The 23,017-nt window shown below is 37.4% G+C and overlaps 1 protein-coding gene, 1 long non-coding RNA gene and 1 pseudogene across 2 annotated transcripts; 2 read left to right on the plus strand and 1 right to left on the minus strand.

Moving 5' to 3' along the window:
• Nucleotides 1-7,720: 7,720 nt before the first annotated feature.
• On the minus strand, nucleotides 7,721-8,762 carry LOC132132707 (uncharacterized). The gene is made up of 3 exons (XR_009429064.1): nucleotides 8,329-8,762; nucleotides 7,958-8,147; nucleotides 7,721-7,777 (listed from the first exon to the last, which is right to left on the minus strand). It is a non-coding gene; the product is annotated as an uncharacterized LOC132132707 (long non-coding RNA).
• A 9,111-nt stretch (nucleotides 8,763-17,873) lies between these two features.
• LOC132132334 (chondroitin sulfate proteoglycan 4-like) lies at nucleotides 17,874-18,841 on the plus strand (annotated as a pseudogene).
• Nucleotides 18,842-19,335: 494 nt separating this feature from the next.
• LOC132132335 (chondroitin sulfate proteoglycan 4-like) lies at nucleotides 19,336-21,743 on the plus strand. Its single transcript, XM_059544714.1, has 6 exons — nucleotides 19,336-19,339; nucleotides 19,428-19,549; nucleotides 19,755-19,931; nucleotides 20,374-20,572; nucleotides 20,662-20,772; nucleotides 21,048-21,743. The coding sequence occupies exons 1-6, from the start codon at nucleotides 19,336-19,338 to the stop codon at nucleotides 21,395-21,397; spliced, it is 963 nt and encodes a 320-aa protein (XP_059400697.1). The 3' UTR covers nucleotides 21,398-21,743.
• Nucleotides 21,744-23,017: the final 1,274 nt, after the last annotated feature.

Genomic DNA, 23,017 nt, shown 5'->3' on the forward strand with positions numbered 1-23,017 from the left:
ACACAACATACATAATCAGCGCTCAAAAAATTAGCTCAAGAATATTATTAAATTATGAGAATAGAATGATGTGCATCACCTTAGATTATTTTGACTAAAACCCAATAAGATTTTTCCATTGGCTTTTATGTAAAAGTTGAATTACAGTGCAGAGGTAAGAGCTTTATTACCAAGTATGTTTACACACACAAGAAATTTGTTTACCAAGTTGTTGGTTACCAAGTCAAATTCCTTGTGTGTGTAAACATACTTGGTAATAAAGCTCTTTCTGATTTCTGAAATAATACAGAAAATAGGCTCTGTGACCAACATTCTTACGTTTTGTTCTTCATGATAATCTATAAATGAGCTACACACGGTCGCATGACTTCAACATCACCCTGACTAAGCTTTTGCCAGTTCTTCCAGTCTTCATTTAAGAAACATTTCCCCCGAAAATTCAAATTAGAATAGTTTGCTAGAGCATAATAATAACCACAACGAGGCTATGAAAGCAGCGTGATGGTGTTTAATGTCTCTGACGACCTCTGTAGTCCCATTTAGCTACTTTTAGCAACCGCCTTTTTCAAGACAAGCAAAAGCTTTAAAAGAAACCACAAGGGGGTATTACTAATGGATTCTAAATGTAATATTGAGCTTTTGTTCACCACAGACCTTATTTCAGGCATTAACCCAAAACTCGTAAAAAAAAAACAAAAAAAAAAACATTGACACAATGTTTTAAAATGTTAAGTTGTTCGTGGGTTTTGGCCTACAACATTTTGCCATCCCTGCAGCATTCTATGCAAACACAACTATTAATTTCAAACAGGTTTCCAGAAAACTTCGCCAGTCTGCCATTGGTTGGTCAAAAAGATAGTCCCGCCCCAAAATTCACATCGTTGGTAGGGCAAATGTTGCTGTGTGCAGTATTCCCATGGTAAACACTGCATTCCCACTCTTTCCAGAACTGCTTATTTTTTATTTCTGTGGGTGTGGTTGACTCTATAGTGGGAGTTTTGGGTTATGTAAAAGTTGAATTACATCAATGCAGAGGTAGGCAAGTCTTATTATATAAGTAGGTGGGTTTCATTTCAAGCCCATTCCTCTACAGCTCCACTCAACAAAGTGTCTGTAAGAATAATTCACCCCTGCAAGGCTTTTTCTGAATGATGTGCTTCGCCCACACCGTTAAGAGGCACCTAATGGTGAGAGTTTGACTTGAGCTCAGTAATAGTGCTTCAAGCTGAAGCTTCAGTTGGATTCCACCCACGGCGCTGAAGCCCTGAAACCTTCTGGCCCCTGCAGGGCTTAAGCTATAGAAGGATGGTGTTATCACATATTATGAACACACATCAACTTCAGCTTACACCCACAAAGACTCAACCAACAGAGCAGAACCCTTTGGGAACTCCAGTCTTTTATATCTCCAAACTAGCAGTGATTTTTTTTTTATAGACTGGTGTTACATAACCGGAATCTACGTCAGCACACACTTCACAAGAAAGTTTCCTTTGCTATTTTTTCCTGCCAAAAATGCAATAGCAGTGTTATGACCTTTAAGTTGCATATTAAGTTTCCTGCATAAACAAGCATTTTGGCTGGACTATCTCTGGTGACATTACTATGACTTTCACAGCAGTATAGTCAAAGCAAGTAATTTATAGATTAGAATAAAGTCAACTCTAAATAAATAAAGCTTTATTATTTTAATCCTCTCAAACTGTGTTCCAAATTTACGGTTGATATGTAAAAAAAATCTTAGGCTGCAGTACCAAACATTACCACTACATTATAATCATTTTATGCAAACCATGATTTTTTGTTTTGTTTTTTTGTATGGAATCCCATTTCCGCCACTGAATAATAATTATAATTTTTTTTATATAAAGGTAATTGTGACTCAGAATATCGAAATGTAAAATCATAACTCTCTGAAAAAAAGTAACAATTCTGAGATGAAAAGTTGCAGTTAACGTTTAGATTTTTTTTTTATTCAGTGATGGAAACAGGCTTCCATATTTTTGTTTTTACATAACAAGTGCCAAAACCTTTACCAAGTTTCGTACCATTACCATTACCATTACCATTATATGAACTAAAAAAAGTAATAAAAAAGCAAAACCTAAAATATTTTCGCTGATGTCAATGTCAATGTCAATGTCAATGTCACCTTTATTTATATAGCGCTTTAAACAAAATACATTGCGTCAAAGCAACTGAACAACATTCATTAGGAAAACAGTGTCAATAATGCAAAAATGATAGTTAAAGGCAGTTCATCATTGGATTCAGTTATGTCATCTCTGTTCAGTTAAATAGTGTCTGTGCATTTATTTGCAATCAAGTCAACGATATCGCTGTAGATGAAGTGTCCCCAACTAAGCAAGCCAGAGGCGACAGCGGCAAGGAACCGAAACTCCATCGGTGACAGAATGGAGAAAAAAACCTTGGGAGAAACCAGGCTCAGTTGGGGGGCCAGTTCTCCTCTGACCAGACGAAACCAGTAGTTCAATTCCAGACTGCAGCAAAGTCAGATTGTGCAGAAGAATCATCTGTTTCCTGTGGTCTTGTCCTGGTGCTCCTCTGAGACAAGGTCTTTACAGGGGATCTGTATCTAGGGCTCTAGTTGTCCTGGTCTCCGCTGTCTTTCAGGGATGTAGAGGTCCTTTCTAGGTGCTGATCCACCATCTGGTCTGGATACGTACTGGATCCGAGTGACTGCAGTGACCCTCTGATCTGGACACTGGAGACTGGATCTGGTGGCCACGGTGACCTCGGAACAAGAGAGAAACAGACAAATATTAGCGTAGATGCCATTCTTCTAATGATGTAGCAAGTACATAGGGTGTTATGGGAAGTGTTTCCGGTTCCGGTTTACCTAATTAATGCAGCCTAAAAATCCTTTAACGGATTTGGATAATAAAAGCATATTAGTATGTTATGTGTATGCCAGGTTAAAGAGATGGGTCTTTAATCTAGATTTAAACTGCAAGAGTGTGTCTGCCTCCCGAACAATGTTAGGTAGGTTATTCCAGAGTTTGGGCGCCAAATAGGAAAAGGATCTGCCGCCTGCAGTTGATTTTGATATTCTAGGTATTATCAAATTGCCTGAGTTTTGAGAACGTAGCGGACGTAGAGGATTATAATGTAAAAGGAGCTCATTCAAATACTGAGGTGCTAAACCATTCAGGGCTTTATAATTAACAAGCAATATTTTAAAATCTATGCGATGCTTGATAGGGAGCCAGTGCAGTGTTGACAGGACCGGGCTAATATGGTCATACTTCCTGGTTCTAGTAAGAACTCTTGCTGCTGCATTTTGGACTAGCTGTAGTTTGTTTACTAAGCGTGCAGAACAACCACCCAATAAAGCATTACAATAATCTAACCTTGAGGTCATAAATGCATGGATTAACATTTCTGCATTTGACATTGAGAGCATAGGCCGTGATTTAGATATATTTTTGAGATGGAAAAATGCAGTTTTACAAATGCTAGAAACGTGGCTTTCTAAGGAAAGATTGCGATCAAGTAGCACACCTAGGTTCCTAACTGATGATGAAGAATTGACAGAGCAACCATCAAGTCTTAGACAGTGTTCTAGGTTATTACAAGCAGAGTTTTTAGGTCCTATAATTAACACCTCTGTTTTTTCAGAATTTAGCAGTAAGAAATTACTCGTCATCCAGTTTTTTATATCGACTATGCAATCCATTAGTTTTTCAAATTGGTGTGTTTCACCGGGCTGCGAAGAAATATAGAGCTGAGTATCATCAGCATAACAGTGAAAGGTAACACCATGTTTCCTGATGATATCTCCCAAGGGTAACATATAAAGCGTGAAGAGTAGCGGCCCTAGTACTGAGCCTTGAGGTACTCCATACTGCACTTGTGATCGATAGGATACATCTTCATTCACTGCTACGAACTGATGGCGGTCATATAAGTACGATTTAAACCATGCTAATGCACTTCCACTGATGCCAACAAAGTATTCAAGTCTATGCAAAAGAATGTTGTGGTCAATTGTGTCAAACGCAGCACTAAGATCCAATAAAACTAATAGAGAGATACACCCACGATCAGATGATAAGAGCAGATCATTTGTAACTCTAAGAAGAGCAGTCTCAGTACTATGATACGGTCTAAATCCTGACTGGAAATCCTCACATATACCATTTTTCTCTAAGAAGGAATATAATTGTGTGGATACCACCTTTTCTAGTATCTTGGACAGAAAAGGAAGATTCGAGATTGGTCTATAATTAACTAGTTCTTTGGGGTCAAGTTGTGGTTTTTTGATGAGAGGCTTAATAACAGCCAGTTTGAAGGTTTTGGGGACATGTCCTAATGACAATAAGGAATTAATAATAGTCAGAAGAGGATCTATGACTTCTGGAAGCACCTCTTTCAGGAGCTTAGATGGTATAGGGTCTAACATACATGTTGTTGGTTTAGATGATTTAACAAGTTTATACAATTCTTCCTCTCCTATGGTAGAGAATGAGTGGAACTGTTCCTCAGGGGGTCTATAGTGCACTGTCTGATGTGATACTGTAGCTGACGGCTGAATGGTTGCAATTTTATCTCTAATAGTATCGATTTTAGAAGTAAAGTAGTTCATAAAGTCATTACTGCTGTGGTGTTGGGAAATGTCAACACTTGTTGAGGCTTTATTTTTCGTTAATTTAGCCACTGTATTGAATAAATACCTGGGGTTATGTTTGTTTTCTTCTAAAAGAGAAGAAAAGTAATCGGATCTAGCAGTTTTTAATGCTTTTCTGTAGGATATGTTACTTTCCCGCCAAGCAATACGAAATACTTCTAGTTTTGTTTTCCTCCAGCTGCGCTCCATTTTTCGGGCTGCTCTCTTTAGGGTGCGAGTATGCTCATTATACCATGGTGTCAAACTGTTTTCCTTAACCTTCCTTAAGCGTAAAGGAGCAACTTTATTTAAAGTGCTAGAAAAGAGAGAGTCCATAGTTTCTGTTACATCATCAAGTTGTTCTGAGGTTTTGGATATGCTAAGGAATTTGGATACATCAGGAAGATAACTTAAAAAGCAGTCTTTTGTGTTAGAAGTGATGGTTCTTCCATACTTGTAACAAGAAGTAGAATTTACAATTTTGGCTATATGAATTTTGCAAAGAACTAAATAATGATCTGAGATATCATCACTTGGCTGAATAATTTCAACACCATCAACATCAATTCCATGTGACAGTATTAAATCTAGAGTATGATTTCGACAATGTAGGTAGGTCCTGAAACGTGTTGTCTAACACCAATAGAGTTCAGAATGTCTATAAATGCTGATCCCAATGCATCGTTTTCATTATCAACATGGATATTAAAATCACCAACTATTAAAACTTTATCCGCAGCCAGAACTAACTCGGATGCAAAATCACCAAACTCTTTAATAAAGTCTGTATGGTGCCCTGGTGGCCTGTATACAGTAGCCAGTACAAACATAACAGGGGATTTATCATTAACATTTGTTTCTTTGGATAATGTTATATGAAGTACCATTACTTCAAACGAGTTATACTTGTAGCCTGCCCTCTGATGACTGAAGAGCTCCGGAGGGTTAAGAAAAATAGGAATATAGTATCTAGTTGTTATCTGTTTGTACTATACCAAGACAATCGAAACTAGCAAAAATGCTAAACATTCACTTAAGGGAAATTCCATGTGACAATGGAAATGAAACCTGCAAACCATTAAGGATGAGTGCAGAAACATCTGTTGGGTCGACAGTGGATACGCTTGAATAATGGGGGTGGGAGTGTGACTCACTGCTTTCCAGTAAGAAAGTGATTCAGCCCCCCGGCTCATTGACCTTCAAACATGGTGCCCTCTGTGAGCGACTGAATAGTTCAGTACCTCCCTCAGCTGTCCCCATGTTCATGGTGGTGCCAGCAAGTGCATCTCACATGCACACATTCATGAAGATGAATTATTCATGTCTAGGTCGGCCACTGAAATAGTTTTCTGAGTAGCACAGTTCTAAAATCACCTTCCCCCTCCCTTTTTTCAGTAGGAGTTTCCTGTAAATGTACATGTGTGTGAATAATTGAGAAAAATAATAAATAATTAATGTTTTCGTCAGCTAAAATAGACGTGATTTGAGTTCTGTGGTAAATGTGATGATGACTTATCGCAATTTGTGTGGTCAGTCCAGACCAGTTTGCAACAAGTGCCACAACCCATTTTATACCTGCTTTGTTTTTGGTTGCTTTCTCTTCTAAGTGATAATTGTTTATGATTTTAACATTTCTCGGTACCCCTTCCACTTTGCAACTTAGTTTCTGTCTGATTTGAATTCCCAAAACTAAAGGCTTATAATGAACAAATAACAGAACTTCCTGTAAAACACTTAAAACCACTTTTTTCCCATCGAACAACAGATGTTGTGAAGAATGTTCACACTGCTCTTTTCCTTAATGAAACCAAAAAGTGACCATGAGGTGTCAAGATAAACAAAAAGAACAAAAAACATAAGAAAATAGTATTTTGAAGCCATTTTGTGTGATGAACAGACTGAAGTCATTATTGATTGAAAATATTTTCTTCTGCTGTAACTTTTGTGCAAGGTTGTTCGATTATTCCAGTCCCTAACATTTTCACTAGTGTTACAAAAAAAAGAAGTCACTTTTTTTGGTGATATTTTTTTAAACCTGCTAGTGAAATATTAGAAATAATCATGAGAATTTTTGTTTTCATAATTTTATTTAATGTTCTAAAATTATCAAAAATAAATACATTTTATGAATAGATTAAAATTTAGCAAAATATTAGTAATATGATGCCTTTGCTAGCTAAATAATGTGGAATATTTATATTTAGAGCTGCAGGTGGCTGGAAGAGTCCTTGGAGGAAAAGTAAAAATGTTACAAACAGGATGGGCTGCAACATGGCTGAGTCATTATATTTCAGTGCTGTTGTAGCCCTCCTCCGTCTCCTACGTGATCCAAATTTGTTTACCACCTACTTAAAAGAGCACAGTTAGAGTGTAGTAACATTCTGACAGAGCCTCATTGTGCAGCCATGCAGACAGATCTGTTCATTATGAGCATGTGTGTGTGTGAGTTCAAGCTCAAGGGAAAGGGAGTGGAAAGGAGTGCAACTCTTCAAGCTTACATACATGCACATGCACTCAAAGCGGGAACAGTAAGTACAGCTGGCCAGGAAAAACAACAGGGGAGAGGGAGGGACTTTCAGGAAGAGAGGGAAACTGAAGGAGAACAACCTCAACCAGACAGGATCTCATTCTCAAAGTTTGCTCTCTCTCTCTCCATGTCTCATTCTCTTTCCAACCCAAGGTGATAAAAGTAAGAAAGCAGGGCAGAGAGCAACAGCTCCTGTGTCACAGCATGTAAGAAATGTGGCATAATCAACTGTCAGTGGAGACACTGTTGCTGTTGGGAGTTGGGATGTTTGTTTACAGTAGTGTTATTTTTGTACATTATCATAGATAAAATCATTCCCTTGTGGATTGTGGTTTCCTCTGAGCTTACTTAATCCATTTGGTATATATATATATATATATATATATATATATGTGTATGAAAAAAAAACTTATTACTGTACTGTAAAAAAAAAAAATTTAATTATGGAAAATTAAAGTTTCATGTTATTATTTAAAGTGCAGAAATCATTTTGTTAAATTAAGAGATAATTATGCAAGAAAACGTAACACAGCATCTGTGGCACAATCAAAACATTATTCTGTTTGTGATACATTGTTGCTTGACCAATAGCATGAGTTTGGGGCAGGACTGTGTTTGTTGACCTATGGCAAACGGAGGCAGTGTTATGAAATTAAACACTTCAGCATTAAATTATAATGAAATGATAAATTGCTGGTAGTTTCGCTATATTTTAATTAAGTGTAAATTTACTATACAGTAAAAAGTAATGTACTCCAGCAATGAGAATCTCAATTGAGAAAAAAAAAAAAAAAACTACTTACTCTACAGTGAACCTTTTGCTTTTCAAGCAGACTTTGAAATCTCGTCCTCTCATCAAGACAAACAGTCTGGTAACCTCATGTGGGCCTCAGCAGTACAATCACAGAAGCTGTGAGAGCATCTACCGCAGAGCTCCTGCTAGCCAAGTCACCAGAATAACAAACAATCTCCTGAGATGGCCTCAACCTTACACTGAAGAAAAACAGCAGATGACCTCACATGTCAGAGAATGGCTAAATTTCCTTTCTGCTTATTCAGCCACAGCACTTGGTGTCCTGTGCCATAATGTAACAGAAAGAAATGCTAATGGCTTTGTTATGACAATGCACTACTTCATTAATAGACGTTTGTGCTGATAAAGGTCTTGGCTTACCCTAGTGAGTGTCTCTGCATACGTTAGGGCCTCTGTATGTTTTTCGAAAAGGTTTGCTAAAATCAGCCCGCCTTGAGAGGTGGAAATGGGGCCAAAGTGGTAAACACAGCTGTGGCGGACCTCTATTGTCTTAGCCGTTCATACAAGGCTTCAGGAGAAACACGGAAAACACAAACACTGGACATTCATAAATATCAACTGGAGGATTTGATGCAAGATAATAATACTAGTTACCGTTAGAGAGGTTTTATTGCAAACTTTCTAGAAAAAAGGATGTTGAGCATATTTCAGGAATTGTGGTTTCCAGGTGGTGGTTATCATAATATGGCATTTGTTCCCATATAGTTAGTCAAACACTCCCTTCCTGTCTTCCCTTTCTGTTTTCTGCTGCACTAATGTCTGCCTGGTTCTCGATCTAGGAAGACCTCGGGCATCAATCAGTGAATGACCTGATTTTGGATCACAAAAGACACACACACACACACACATACACACACACACGCACACACACACACACACACGCACGCACGCAAGCACGCACACACGCACACACACACACACACACACACACACACACACACACACACACACACACACACACACACACACACACACACACACATTTAGAGAGATAAAGAGCTTGGATCATCTCTTGCTCAATGTTCCAGACAGACTGTTATGCTGTATGTCTTTGTCCAAGTCCAAAATCAGCACAGCAGAGATTATGCTCACTAAGTATCCATCCACATCCTCTCAGCTGGGATAAACTGCTTATAATATCAGTAAATCATTTATAATTGTTAGTATTCTATAACATGTGGTGTTTGGGATGAACATGTTTCCCTTTCTACACAGTTCTGCTACTTAGGTTCAGCAGTTTGTTCTATAAAGGTGAAGCTTATCAGTACATAGATGGTTCTTTAAATAACCTCAAACATTCACTTTTTTTTAACTTTTGAAGAAAATGTTACTTGTGCTTGCTAGACTTTTGCTGTGGTGTCCTGGGTGGTTGATACGGTGTTGCTGTGTGATTGGTAGGTTTTTTTTGTTTCATTGCAAAAGCACTTGTATTGCTAGGATGTTCTTAGTGGTTGCTAGAGCATTCCTTAACAGTTAGAATGTTCTCAGTTAGTTTGTACTGTAGGCTTTTAATAATGTGTTCTTGGTAGTTGCTAGGGTGTTGCTAATGTGTTCTGATTTGTTGCAATTTCACCTGTGTTGCTAAGGTGTTGTAGGTGGTTGCTAGGGCATTGCTAGGGTGTTGCTAGGGAGTTCAGGGTAATTGGTAGCTTGGTTGCTTATAGGACAACACACCCTACATCCCAAGTCTCCATAACATTCTGGTCAATAGATATGGATCTACCCTAATGCAAGTGTACAGTACATGTTTTTTTTTAACATAAAAATTTAAGATCTAATATATTTAAATAGTAGCCCACTTGTCTTGTTGCAAGCTGGGACACATGATGTAATAGCAATAGTAATGATGCCTCTGCAGCATAAACATGCCTCAGCCTTTAAAACCTGTTATGGCCTCCATCTTGTGTGTTTCTTTCAGTCTAAACAGTGTAATTGTCTCTGCCTCTGGGATTTAAACTTGTAATCCTCCCCTAGCTTCTGTTGGGGGGAGACTCACCTAATGGGCGTGTATGGAAACAGACAAATGGGGGCTTTCATTAATCTCCTTCACATCAGATCCCTTTAGTATCAGCACAGAGATCAGCTTTTCCCTTCTCAATTACAGACATATCCATTCTCTCACATGACTGCTAATGAAAACCCCAAAACAGGGATTTGTTTGATATTCCACATCACTAAATATATAATCTCTCAGCTAATGTTGTTATCCTGGTTTAATAGGAATTGACATGTGTGGGTATATATATATAGTAAATTACGATCTTTAATGTTTTTAATGGTGCTTCTCTCTTTCTTCATTATATAAGTATAATGGATGCACAATGTAGTTGTTCATCCCCAGTAGTGTGTGAGGGCCACCAGCTGGCCCTTCCCTCCATCAGGCATCTAGATTGAGCAGATCAGATGTCCGAGGAATTCCCCTGAGCACTGAGGCCTCTGCCTAATAGTGTAGAGCCTTCATCTACAGTGTCGTGCAGGCATGCAGATCAACATAGATTGAATTTGAATGCAATAGAATATAAGTCAGATTGTATTTACATGTTTGTTTGTGTTTATACGTACACATGCCATTGCTAAATGTTTGAGGGCAGTGGTTCTCAAAAATGGATTGCAGCTCTGTTTCGATAGGGTTGCAGACAGCAAGTTTCAGGGGCATTTTGAGGCCATTTCTAAGCATATAAACAGCATTCTGAACACTTATGTCAAATACCTAAATTGTAATGTTAATTTTATTTACCAGATATATAAACATTACTGTTCCAAAGTCTGGGGTCAGCAAGGTCTTAATGCTGGCCAAGGCTGCATTTGATTAAAAAAAAAATACAATATTGCGAAATAATATTAGAATTTTAAAGGGGTCATATGATGCTTTTTTAATAGATCATTATTTTGTGTATTTGGTTTAACAGAATATGTTGACATGCTTTAATGTTCAAAAAACACATTATTTTTCAAAAACTGTACATTATTGTAGGTCCTCTATGCACCGTCTCTCTCAAACGCATTGTTTTCTACAAAGTCCCTCCTTCTGACAAGCGCAGTCTGCTCTGATTGGCCAACTGAACCAGTGCATTGTGATTGGCCGAACACCGCAAGCACTCATCGGAAATGTAACGCCCCTTTCCATAATCCAGAGCTTCATCTATCAAAATAAATGTAAAGACAGTTAATAATGTCCTTAGTTTTACCATCAGTTCAAGTCTAAAAGAGGAACAGAGTCGTGTGACTGACACAGTGATGAAGCTCGTATGTGTTTCAGTACACAAGCCACGGACGGTTAAGACAGCTGACTCCACCGTGTGACCCTGTCTCTCTCTCTCTCTCTCTCTCTCTCTCTCACACACACACACACACGCATACACATACATGACACAAAACGCATTTGAACAGTCAATATTCAATAGCATAACTTTACAGCTCTTCTTCATGCACCAAGAGCTTGTAACACTCCAAAGAGAAAGGAAAAATTTAAATCACATCATATGACCCCTTTAAATAATTGTTTTTTATTTGAATTTTAATATATAATATTATGCAAAGCTGTATTTTCAGCATCATTTCTCCAATCTTCAGTGATCCTTCAGAAATCATTCTAACATTCTGATTTGCTGCTCAATAATTTTTTTTTAATCAATGTTGAAAACAGTTGTGAAAACCATGATACATTCTTTCTGAATTTAAATAGAAAGTTAATTTATTACATTTTTCTTTAAGTCTTAAGTAAGTATTTACTGTAAATTTTAATCAATTTAACGCATTGATGCTGAATAAAAGTAAAAAAAAACCTTTCTGTCCCTAAAATCACATTTGTAATATAAAAGTAGGCTATGTCATACTAATAATTTTGCATATTGCTAGGTATATGCAATTTTTGGTGATATCAAGGAATTTATTGTTTAATTTTAAGGACACCACAGCTTTAGGCCAACCAAATGCTAATCGATAACTTTGTGTTTATTAATGGTTTAAATTCCTCTGTAAATGTGCATCGAAGAGAACATATCAGAATTAGCAGGAGCATTTGCTGTCTGGTTTCAATTGTTTTGCTCTTGCACATCCCAGATTTATTCCAGAGGCCTACACTCCGGATACGGCCTGTCTTATGGCAGTCAGAGATCCAAAAAAGTGGATTGTTATGCAATCTGGTGTCAGCCTACACCATGATCCACGAATAAAGAATGCATGTAGCATTACTCATGCAGTTACTCGGTCCAGAGCAGGCTTTTTCCATCCACTGCATATTGAAATAATTAAGAGTATATGGAAGCCGACACTGATCTGTCAAACTTGTGGATTTTGGAGCAGTCTCAGGGACATTGCTTATTTGGTAATCTCCGAAAAATTAGGCCATTTGGGGTGAAAGAAATCACCTTTCCTTTTCATTATGCAACCATTTCAGGGTCAGCAATGTGTTTGAAACAACCATATTTGCTCTTAAAACTTTTCTTAGCATTTCTTAGTTATAATATTTAGGTCCCTTTACATTAACTGATCATATGGTTTGTTAAATGTAAAACTTGTTCATTTAAAGGAATAGTTCACCAAAAAATGAAAATAAAATTGACACCCTCAGGCCCTCCAAGATGTAGATGAGTTTGTTTCTTCATCTGAACAGAATTGAAGAAATGTACATCACTTACTAAAGTGGATCCTCTGCAGTGAATGGGTGCCGTCAGAATGAGAGTCCAAACAGTTGAAAAAAAATCACAATGAACATGAATCCTGTCCATCAGTTAATGTCTCATGAAGTGAAAAACTGCATTTCTGTAAGAAACAAATCCATCATTATGATTTGTTACCTTTAAACAGTCACTTATGGCCAAAATATGAGTCCATAATTCATAATAACACTTCCTCCAGGAAAAATACCCTGTTGTCCTCTCAGATAAAAATCCACCAACATATTTGTTTAGAAATGCTTTGGACTTGTTGCTTATATTTGATCTGTGCATATTTCTTTCCTGTTTCAGATGAGACAACTTTCTCACTGGAGGAAGCAACATTATGTATTATAGACTGTATTTTAGCTGGAAGCAAGAGTTTAAAGTTAAAAAGGTCTTAATTATGAATTTGTTTAATTAAAAACATGCAGCTTTTCACTTCACAATGTTTCTTGATGGACTGGAGTGGTGTGTTTTATTGTGATGTTTTTATCAGCTGTTTAGACTCTCATTCTGATGGCACCCATTCACTGCAGAGGATCCAAATAATGTTAAATTTCACCAAATCTGTTCCCATGAAGAAACAAACTCATCTGCATTTGATGGCTGAAGGATGAGTAAATTGTCAGCTAATTAAAAAATTTGGGTGAACTATTCCTTTAAGAACATGTTTCATTGAAGACATATTTACATTTGTCAAAATGATCCATAAGTCTTTCCTGATGTAGCAGTTGATCTCCACCCACCACAGCCAAATTAATGGCAGTAAACACATGGCCCAGAACACGCTGCTCTCTATATCACAGGATACAGGACTGGCTTGTGTTCGTTTGGAACAATTACGGACATTCAGAATTAAGTGAATCAGTCAACAGTTTCTCCAAACTGCCCCAGTGCTGACTGTGTTCTCTTCCCCTTCATTTGGATCCCGGCCACTTGACTGGCGCTCAAAAACAACAGGTTTTTAAAGCTTTGGCAATAACAAACATGTTTTCCCTGAACGCTATTTATAAGAGTGTTAAGATGATTCAGTAGTGCAGCTGAAATAACTGAACTTTTATGTTTTTACATGTTAAAGAACAAGGCAGATGGGACCCCCTCATATTAAAAGACAGTGGGGTACAGAGTTTAACCATACAATAGGGAGTCATTATTTGCAGCAGTTGGATGTGAGTCAGAAGTGGAGAATTTTGCCCCAGATAGTTCAAAAGTGGGAGAAAATTCTCATTGAAAAGTATTTTGTGTGTGTGCGTGTGTGTTACCTAACATTTGCTATTCTTGGCATATCTACTTATGATTGGGTTCATTTTGGACTTATTGCTTCTGCAGACACCAAAGTGAACTGTATCTGTCAGATAGACAGTCTGCATTCACTGTTTGAGTTCCCTTACCAAAACAAAACTGTGATGGTATCAGGTAATACCATGGTACTTGATATACCATGGTACTACTGAGGGATACAATATTTATTTACTGTGGAATTACTCTGAAATAGCCTACTTGAAGGAATACCATTCCTGCTTGTACAGCTACATCATACAAGCACTTTTTAAAAACATTTTAGTCACAGAAACTTAATAACATTGTGTTTTTATATGATTAAAAAGAAAAACGAAAATACTAAATTAACATTGTCAATTACTTATTGTTGGGCAAATACATTTGCCTTAAATAAAGAAGTTATTTACTCACACTGGCCTGAGAATAAAATATATAATATACATGATATAATCCTGTGAGGCAGAGATTCTAACCTGTGACCTTTGTTGTGATCTGTGTGCAAAGGTGTAATTTCAAGGGGATTAAGTAACTTAATACTTAATTGTTATTTCGAAAAAGACAAAGGAAGCGATCTTATTAGTTTTAACACTCATTATGAAACATGTTAACATATATGAATACAGTTTTAAGGTTAATTGACGTTTATATAGTATGTTTGCTCCCTCTAGTGGTCCTTGTAAGAATAAATGGACTGTTTTGATTTCTGCAAAAGATGACCAAACAGCACTTGGTAATCTTGTTTGCAGAAATCAAAACAGTCCATTTATTTTTACAATGACGACTTTATCAATTCAACATCTGCGTTTACTAAAATGTTTACTAAAATAGACAACATATAAAAAATAGGCTAAAAATGAAAATATATATTAGTCTGCAGCTTTAAGATTTCACCACCTTTCATTACTGTTACTGTATGAAGTATAAGCATACTGAATAATATGAATGAAGAGGCTGGGACATTTTCGAGACTGTGGAGCGCTATGAATATTCATGAAGGGGCGGGGAAACCTGTCACACTCCCGTGAAGTTGTCTAGATGATGGGTTTAGATTCAGATACAGTGATTTAAAGTTAACAATGATTTAAGGTCACACAATGGACATACTTTGGGGAAAATTAAATCAATAAGGCATTACATTTGAATTGATCTGAAATGCTGTGAAACATGGATTCACATTTCTTTGAGCAAAAGTTTTTGTGGTGCGTGTTTGTGCTGCTCTCTTTGACCGGTGGAAAAGCTTTCGGAGGTGAGTAGACCAACGAAATTAGTAATAATATAATATAATATAATATAATATAATATAATATAATATAATATAATATAATGATCAGTTTATATTTTTAATTTGACACTAAAACTACAGATAGTTTTATTTTCATTAGTTCATACAGTATATCTCTAGTTTCGTCTCGGTAGAATTTCAGTTTGGTTTAAAGTATTTTGCTTAAATGTAACGATTATTTATGCAAACCACATAAAATATAAACAATCATTTCTAAACAGGATATAACTGGATATAGTGACATGTATGACGTAATTATGCCTCGCTGTAAAAAAGTTTCTTCTGCACATGACTGACATAAGATATAATCCGATCTGTCCAGGTTCATTTGGTTTACTTGCAGCATTAATTGAAGCGACCTTCCCCAGTCCTAAATAAGATAGAGACTGTAATTAGCAATTAAATGCATTTTTTATAAACAACTTCAAGATTTTTGTTCGTCACATACACGATTAGGCTAGCGAATATATAACCAGCAGTGAAATTTGAGTAAAAATTTCTAGAAAAATTAGATAATGTTGATTTAAGCATTTACAAATATGATGCCCAGTGTTCATGACTTAAATACTTTAATGAGTGTAATTCTTCTGTATTTAAGCTATAAATATTTTAGTTGGCTAAAAATTATTTTAATTATGAAACTTTCATGAGATGTTTCTTTATCCCAGTGTAAAAAATGCATTAGGATGGATGTGATAGATTGTAGTGCATGGCTAGTTTACAGTTTGTCTCAGTTTGAATAATCACATTTGAGCAATTGAATTACTAAATATTCCCCACTCTACTAACTCAGTATGGTTTGCATTTTGAAAAGCATGTTCATCCCCATTCACTGTGCTTACCCCTATTGACTCCTCTGACACAGTGCACTAGAAATTAAGCTCTACTATTGTTCTCTTAAAAGGCGTTCAGTACATTATAATGCATTCATTGAATTCTGATACAGCATTAGAGGGCTGCAGGCATAACAGCACTTAGTCTAGACTGAACTAGGCACAGAGCAGCTGTCACAGAGCTGTTCAGGCCAATAAAACTCTTAATTAATGGGGGACAATAGCAGCATCTAACTTAACCGATACATACAGTATGTAAGAATAGTTCATGCACTTATGAGGAGAGACAAAAGCTTGGGGATGAAAGGGTTTTAGGGTTTTATGAAAGAAAAAAAACGAACAAATCCTAATACAAATTACTTTGCAGCTTATTTCTACGAAGATGGGTTTGTGCATTTGAAAGCAGTTGAGTTGTCAAGTCAGACGTCTTCCATGTACGGTTTCGAAGCTCCAGACCCAGCGGCCTGCTGTTGTTGGCAGCTGGGGAAACGACTTCCTCTGGGTTGGGCTGCATTCTGGTAGAGTACAGGTGATTAATTAAATACATTGCATTTAAATTATTGTATTAAAAAGAGGTCTTCATAAACACCAATATATGTAGGTATAGACTTACACTTGTAATGTGTAATTAGATGTTTTGTAACTTAATTGCATATTATTCATTAGTTTCTCTTATGCGTTTTCTAGAATGTATATTTCAGTGATGAGTCAAAAACATAAACAATGTTTTAGCGTACGAATATAGTACAATCATTGTCTGAGATCATTGCAGTTTTGCAACTGCTGTAAGAGGCTGAGATTTGAAATGTTGCATATGTTGATCAGTTTAGATGAATTTGCTAAACTACAGTATGTTGGATTTTTTTTAAAATGAGTGTTCTTCTTACTGAGCCTAAACTTATACCCATTTATGGCAGTTACATTTATCTGACTTATAAGTTACGCACTTTTCCCCAAAGGCAAAAACAAAAGGCAAGTGATTTCATGTTGCTTCCAGACAGGAAAGTTCTGTTCATAGTCTAAACCTCCACATGCATCACTGTACTGACAAGTCTTTTCATGCTGAGGAATACTGACATGGTGTAACTCTGCCTGCAGTTTATGTAGTATGATTTTCTTAGTGATACAGGTGCAGATTCAGCTTGGATCTAGGGAACGGACTGTTTGGTCTGAGAAGGGTATCCCCTTAAATGATCTGACCTGGCATACAGTAGAACTTCAACACACACATGACAACATCACGCTGACTGTGGACAAAAACTCTATAACTTCTGTTAAGATGCCAGGACCTGACTTTAAACTGGATGTCCAGGATGGACTTTTTGTTGGTGGTGTTGGGGATCTGTAAAAATCCTACCTCTCAGCAAATGAAATTCCTTTTGGCTTTCGAGGATGTTTGGATGAGGTTCTGTTCAATGAGCATAGCCTCCTTTCCTCTCTTAGGCCTTACTCTGGATACAAAATGATTCATGAAGTGTCACTTGCAGCCCACAGTTTTTAGCCACGGTCAATGATTCAATAAGTTTTTTCAGTTCCAAAACATACATGTCCCTATCAACATGGGACGTACCCCAAGAGGGTATATTTGAGTGTGCATACAGTACATCCAGAGGGGATCCTTTTACATAGCTTTGCATGCTTGTTGCTATCTTTAAAATAGGTGTAATGAAGACAGCATTGCGTTCCTTGATGGTCGTCAATAATGGGGCATGGCACATTTTGTGGCTCTATTTATCTCATTTGAATCTTCACTTTACTTTGGGTTTGGAGATGCACAATTCTAGCTTTGGGATAAATGCCAGTGTGTTACAGTTTACTTGATCTTTGTTCCTAGGTGGGGTCGAGAAGTCCGCAAGTATGGATTGCTCTCTATGGTAGGGAAGCGTATGGGAAGAAGGTCATTTAAAAGCTGTTTTAGGAATATCAGAGTCAATTACCAAAGGATGGGCCTTCTGAAAGCATTGGTCATCAAGGATATTTCTGTTGGTTGTGAACCAGAAAAACAGCTTGGACCCAGTACCACAAGTCAATAAGTTATTACCATAGATACTGAAAATATCATAGAGGTCCTACCTGGGATGGACAAGAGAAATGTCCTTTTATTCAAGGATTTGGAGGTTCTTGAAGGCAGACTGGCAGCACTTAAGTCTAAACACATTAAGATTAACCTAGAGTTCTGGAAGCTTGGAATCCGTCAGTCGCAGATTAGTTTCAGTTTCAGGTTGAAGATAAGCCGGTCCATGGGCAACTCTGACTGGATGTTGACCCTGATCTGGGTGAGAACACTTTTGAGTATGCTGGATCTCTGGCTTGGAAGGATTATGTATGTCCATGGAGGATCTGAGGACCTACTTAACTTTTTTGTGTTCACCAATGTCAAAAACAAAGTGCCTAGCTATCTCAAAGGGAACTGTCTGCACAGATTTAACATCAGTATCACATCTGTCAATGATGCTCCTGAACATAGCCTTCCTGAGGGCAGTCTCTTCATTCTTCTAGAGTGTTCTAGGCATTGTATGAGCACAGATGTCCTCAGGGTCATCAACCCTGACAGTAACTACACAAACCTGATGTTCTCAGTCCTTGGAAACCTGAATGCTGGTTCAGGCTTTCCAGAGATAGAGGAACACCCGGGAAAAACAGTTATCTCATCTTCCCTAAATGATCTAGAGCAGAGTAAAGTGAGTTATGTCCACAAAGGTTTCATGAACTCCAGAATGGCTATTAGTTTGAGTGATGGGGACAAGGTAAGCAGTCAAGGCTCAGTCATTATGGACGAGTTGTTGTTTATGATTAGAGTACACTGGATTCATTAAATCACCCGAGATAAGGTGGAGCTAGATGGTGAACAGAAAGCCACATAGACACCTTCTCAATGATATGATTTTAAAAAAGAACTCTACTTTCAGTCAAGATGACATTACTTATCACAAGTTGCAATATGAGCTCTTAGAAAGGCCACACGATGATACAAGGCACATGTTTCACTTTCAAGTATTCTCGAAATTTGCCATGTTTATTTTTAGAGGAACACATCTTGTATGTCCATGATGATATAGGAACCACCCATGATGCATTTACATTCCTGGCCTCTATCGGCTCTCTGAAAAATAAGACCCGAGGTACGGAGGGCATATTTAATATTTCCATCCAGTTGGTTAATGATCAGAAACCCATCCGTCTTGTGGATACATTTTTCCATGTGGTGCATGACAGCCAGAGGTTGCTTACTCTGTAAGATTTGTGCTACCATGATGCTGACTAAGACTTTGATGACAAAGATCTGCTTTATACCAGACAAAAGATCACTATGGGTGAGCTGGTCTTGGTAAATAACAGCACACACAAGCTTTATCAATTCCATCAGAAAGACTTAGAAGAGAGTGCTGTTCATTCACAGAGGGGTAAGTTATGGACGATTTGTTCTCTTCATATCTGAAGGTGTAACCGAGGGGTCTCATCATGGACGAATTGAACACTCAAGGATCCCTGGTGTCCCAATTCCATCTTTCACAAGGGCTAAAGTGAGTTTCTGTTCTTCACTTGTTTACTTTGTTTCTCTTTACTCCCACACAACAAAGGTTAAAACAAGGCAATACATTTATCACTCTTTATTTAAGTAAATTAAATACGTATATATCATCGTTATGAAAGGATAATATTCACTAGTAATGTGTTCACTAGTAGTTTTTATAATAAAAAAGAATTGTATACTTTCTTTTGCCACAGGCTGAACAGGGGTACATATTCTATGTCCATGATGGAAGTGAGACCGTGGCTGATCATTTTACGGTCGTGACCAATATTACAGATATCCGGAAGCAAAGCTTGCCGTTTGTGGTTTATGTCAAAATAACAGCCATAATTGATGACCCTCCAATTGTAACTGTCAACAGGATTCTCAAGGTGAGGTTTTTCCTTTAAATTAATATGTATTCTACTCATATGTATAGTATTGAAATATATCCTATCATATATCATATGTGAAATTCAATTTTAAGTTATATAAAACAAACATAAAACACGACTGCAACCCGTGTTTATCAAATGACAGATTTTATCTTCTTCCCACAGAGCCAACAAATTTGTGCACTATTACTAAAATAGTGGTACATTCAACTAATACAAGTTAAGGAAATTTGGTGCATATTCTTTTTCTATTTACATCATGGGGAAAAACAAACAAAACACTGGTTAAACCAGCTTAAACTGTGTAGGCCTAGACTTTCAATACCCCCTTTCACCAGCAAGAGGCTCAGTAAACACATATTGAAATGGATGCTGCTGTAATATATATATATATATATATATATATACAAAACTGACATCATCACGGTTCTTTCATTAGGTGTGGGAAGGTTCTGTGACAGAGATAACCACTGTAGACCTCAGTTCTGAGGATCCAGATTCTCCTCCTGAGAGCCTAGAATTCATCATCACTAAACCAGGTAATGGGCATCTAGCCCTGAAGAGCGCCCCCTCCAGGCCTGTTATGAACTTCACCCAAGAGCATATCCATCATGGCCAGCTGGTGTTTGTACATAAAGGTTAGTTTATATTATAAAGTGCCAATAAGATTTGATAATCGACTTTTCGTGATACTTTCAGTAGGTTTGTGGTGTTTATTTTTTAACAGGTGCCCTGTCAGGACGATATCACTTTCCAGTCAACGATGGGGTGACGATTCAACACAATGATGCAGCCAAATCTCTGGTGTTCATCAAAAATCAAGAGCTCAAAGTTTTCCCAGGACTTTTTGTTGTTGCTTTCTTCAAGTAAAACTCAAGTGCTATTTTGTACTAGTACAAATGTAGTGCTGTTTATATTAAAAATTATACACTTTTTAGTTAAAAGGCGTTAGTAAGGGTGACTTATACATGAAGCGATAGGGTAGCAAAAGAACAAGATATTGTAGCAGACTGAAGCAGCTGGACTGAATTGTAAGAAGTAAAGATCAGACTAGCCTAAATATTAAAACAGTAATGGTACACATTTCTGTGATGTATTTCCTGTATCCTTCTACAGGTTCTTCAAAGTTAATTACAGAGGATGAGCTGCTGATAACCACAAATGACTTTGATGATATTTATGGGAATCACACTATCACGTATAATGTGACCTCACCTCCAAGATTTGGCAGCCTGATGTGGAAACAAGATGAAGATTCCACAGAAGAAATCTCATCCTTCACCCAAAACATGGTATTTATGAAATCTGCATCTGCGTTTAGTTGGCCGATGTTAAAATGTGTTCTTCTTTTCAAAAGTATGTTCACTTGGATATGTTATTTAATTCCAGAGAAGAATTGGTGCGGGATAGGTGCATTGCTAAAACAAACAAAAATGTTCTCCCACAGATGTCATCCAGCATAGACGTTTTGAAGATATATATTATTTCAAGGTTGCTTTTTCCTTGTCAAAACAATTCAGTTTCATGAAACATTATTTGAGCATAACCTAAAGTTGTTCACAATATGTACTGTGGTATATCTGTAGGGCCAACAGCAACAAGTTTGCACATACCTTCTGCATGTCATTGTCATGACGTCATCACCAGCCCATATCTGTAGCCCAAATTTATGTATTTTTTGGCATCACAATTTTTGTTTGGCAGTAAGAAATTTTGATGTAAACTTCACCCTCTTGCATGTTATCTTAGCCAACTATACAAAGGAAATGTTAGAACATAGTGCTTACACTTCCCCATCTCCTTCTGACTTGTTCTTTAAGCTGGTTTATTTTTAAAATGTGATATTAAATAGCAGTTATCCACCTTTTTCCTGAACGTGGAAGTTTCTAGTCAAATTAATATATTTTCCGAGCTGATAATATAACGTTAAACCTATGGAAATGGTTTTAAAAGGCACATGGTGCCATAGTTTCATGACTTTACAGTGTCACAATGGCAATCTTTTTGCAATAACTCAACTGTCATAGTTAAATAAGTGGGTAGATGACATGAAATGGTCTGAGGTTAGCTGCACTGAAAACACATGAGCGCACATATCCTACATTCAGCTCCCGATCGGGGTGAAGTTCATGGGATTTTGTACAAAAAATGATAAGAGCACACATTATTTTATTATTTTACACACAGTATTTTAACGTGGGCACTACAAGACATGCTAATGTTTTTTTATGCCAGCATATATCATAAAATGCAAGGCAGACACGGACAGAATTGCTTTTGTGCAAAACAAGTACTTCCTTAAGATTTCTTCCTTAGGAATTCCTTAAGATCAATGCTGTTACTGTGGCAGACAACAACAGCACAGCTAAACCCTGCACAAATTTTATATATTTAGTTCTTTGCACGTGTCCTAGGATCCTGAGAATCTTTATGTGGAGGACCAAGACACTCCACCTGAGGAGCTTTTTTATACTGTAATCAGCCAGCCCAGAAATGGCTTCCTTGACTTTGGATGGTCAGCTCAATAAGTCTGTCAGCACCTTCACCCAGGCTGATGTAAATCATGAAAGGTTGCACTTTGTACAAAAAAGGGAACTCTAATCGGGGTCATCTACTTCAGCATCACTGATGGATTCCACAAACCACTCTACAAGCTCTTCAGTGTAGAGGTAGAGAATATCACCATCAGTGTGGTCAACAACAAGGCCAGACCACAGTGACTCTGACATTTGAGAACATATTCAGTTACAAGCCCACCAAGTCATCATGGGAGTGTCATGGTTATGAAAGAACCAGTCACACACTTTGACCGAGAGGACCTGTACTCTGGCAGAATATTTTTTAACATGACTGACCTGTCATCCACTCAGGTGGTCAACATCACAGTCAAGCCACAGATCCACCTAGGAGAGCACGTCAGGATCCCAGATGGCATCCCAGTGAAGCTAAGAAAGGACGTCTTGGATGCAACAGAATTGGCCTTCCTTAGTGCTAGCGATCCCATCTTTGAAATCCCCGAGCCGCCAAAACATGGCAAGCTAGTCAAAGTCACATTTTGCCTTGGTGGAGCCTCTCACTCAGTG

The sequence above is a fragment of the Carassius carassius genome, chromosome 49 (genome assembly GCF_963082965.1).
Source record: "Carassius carassius chromosome 49, fCarCar2.1, whole genome shotgun sequence".
Classification (NCBI taxonomy): Eukaryota; Metazoa; Chordata; class Actinopteri; order Cypriniformes; family Cyprinidae; genus Carassius; species Carassius carassius.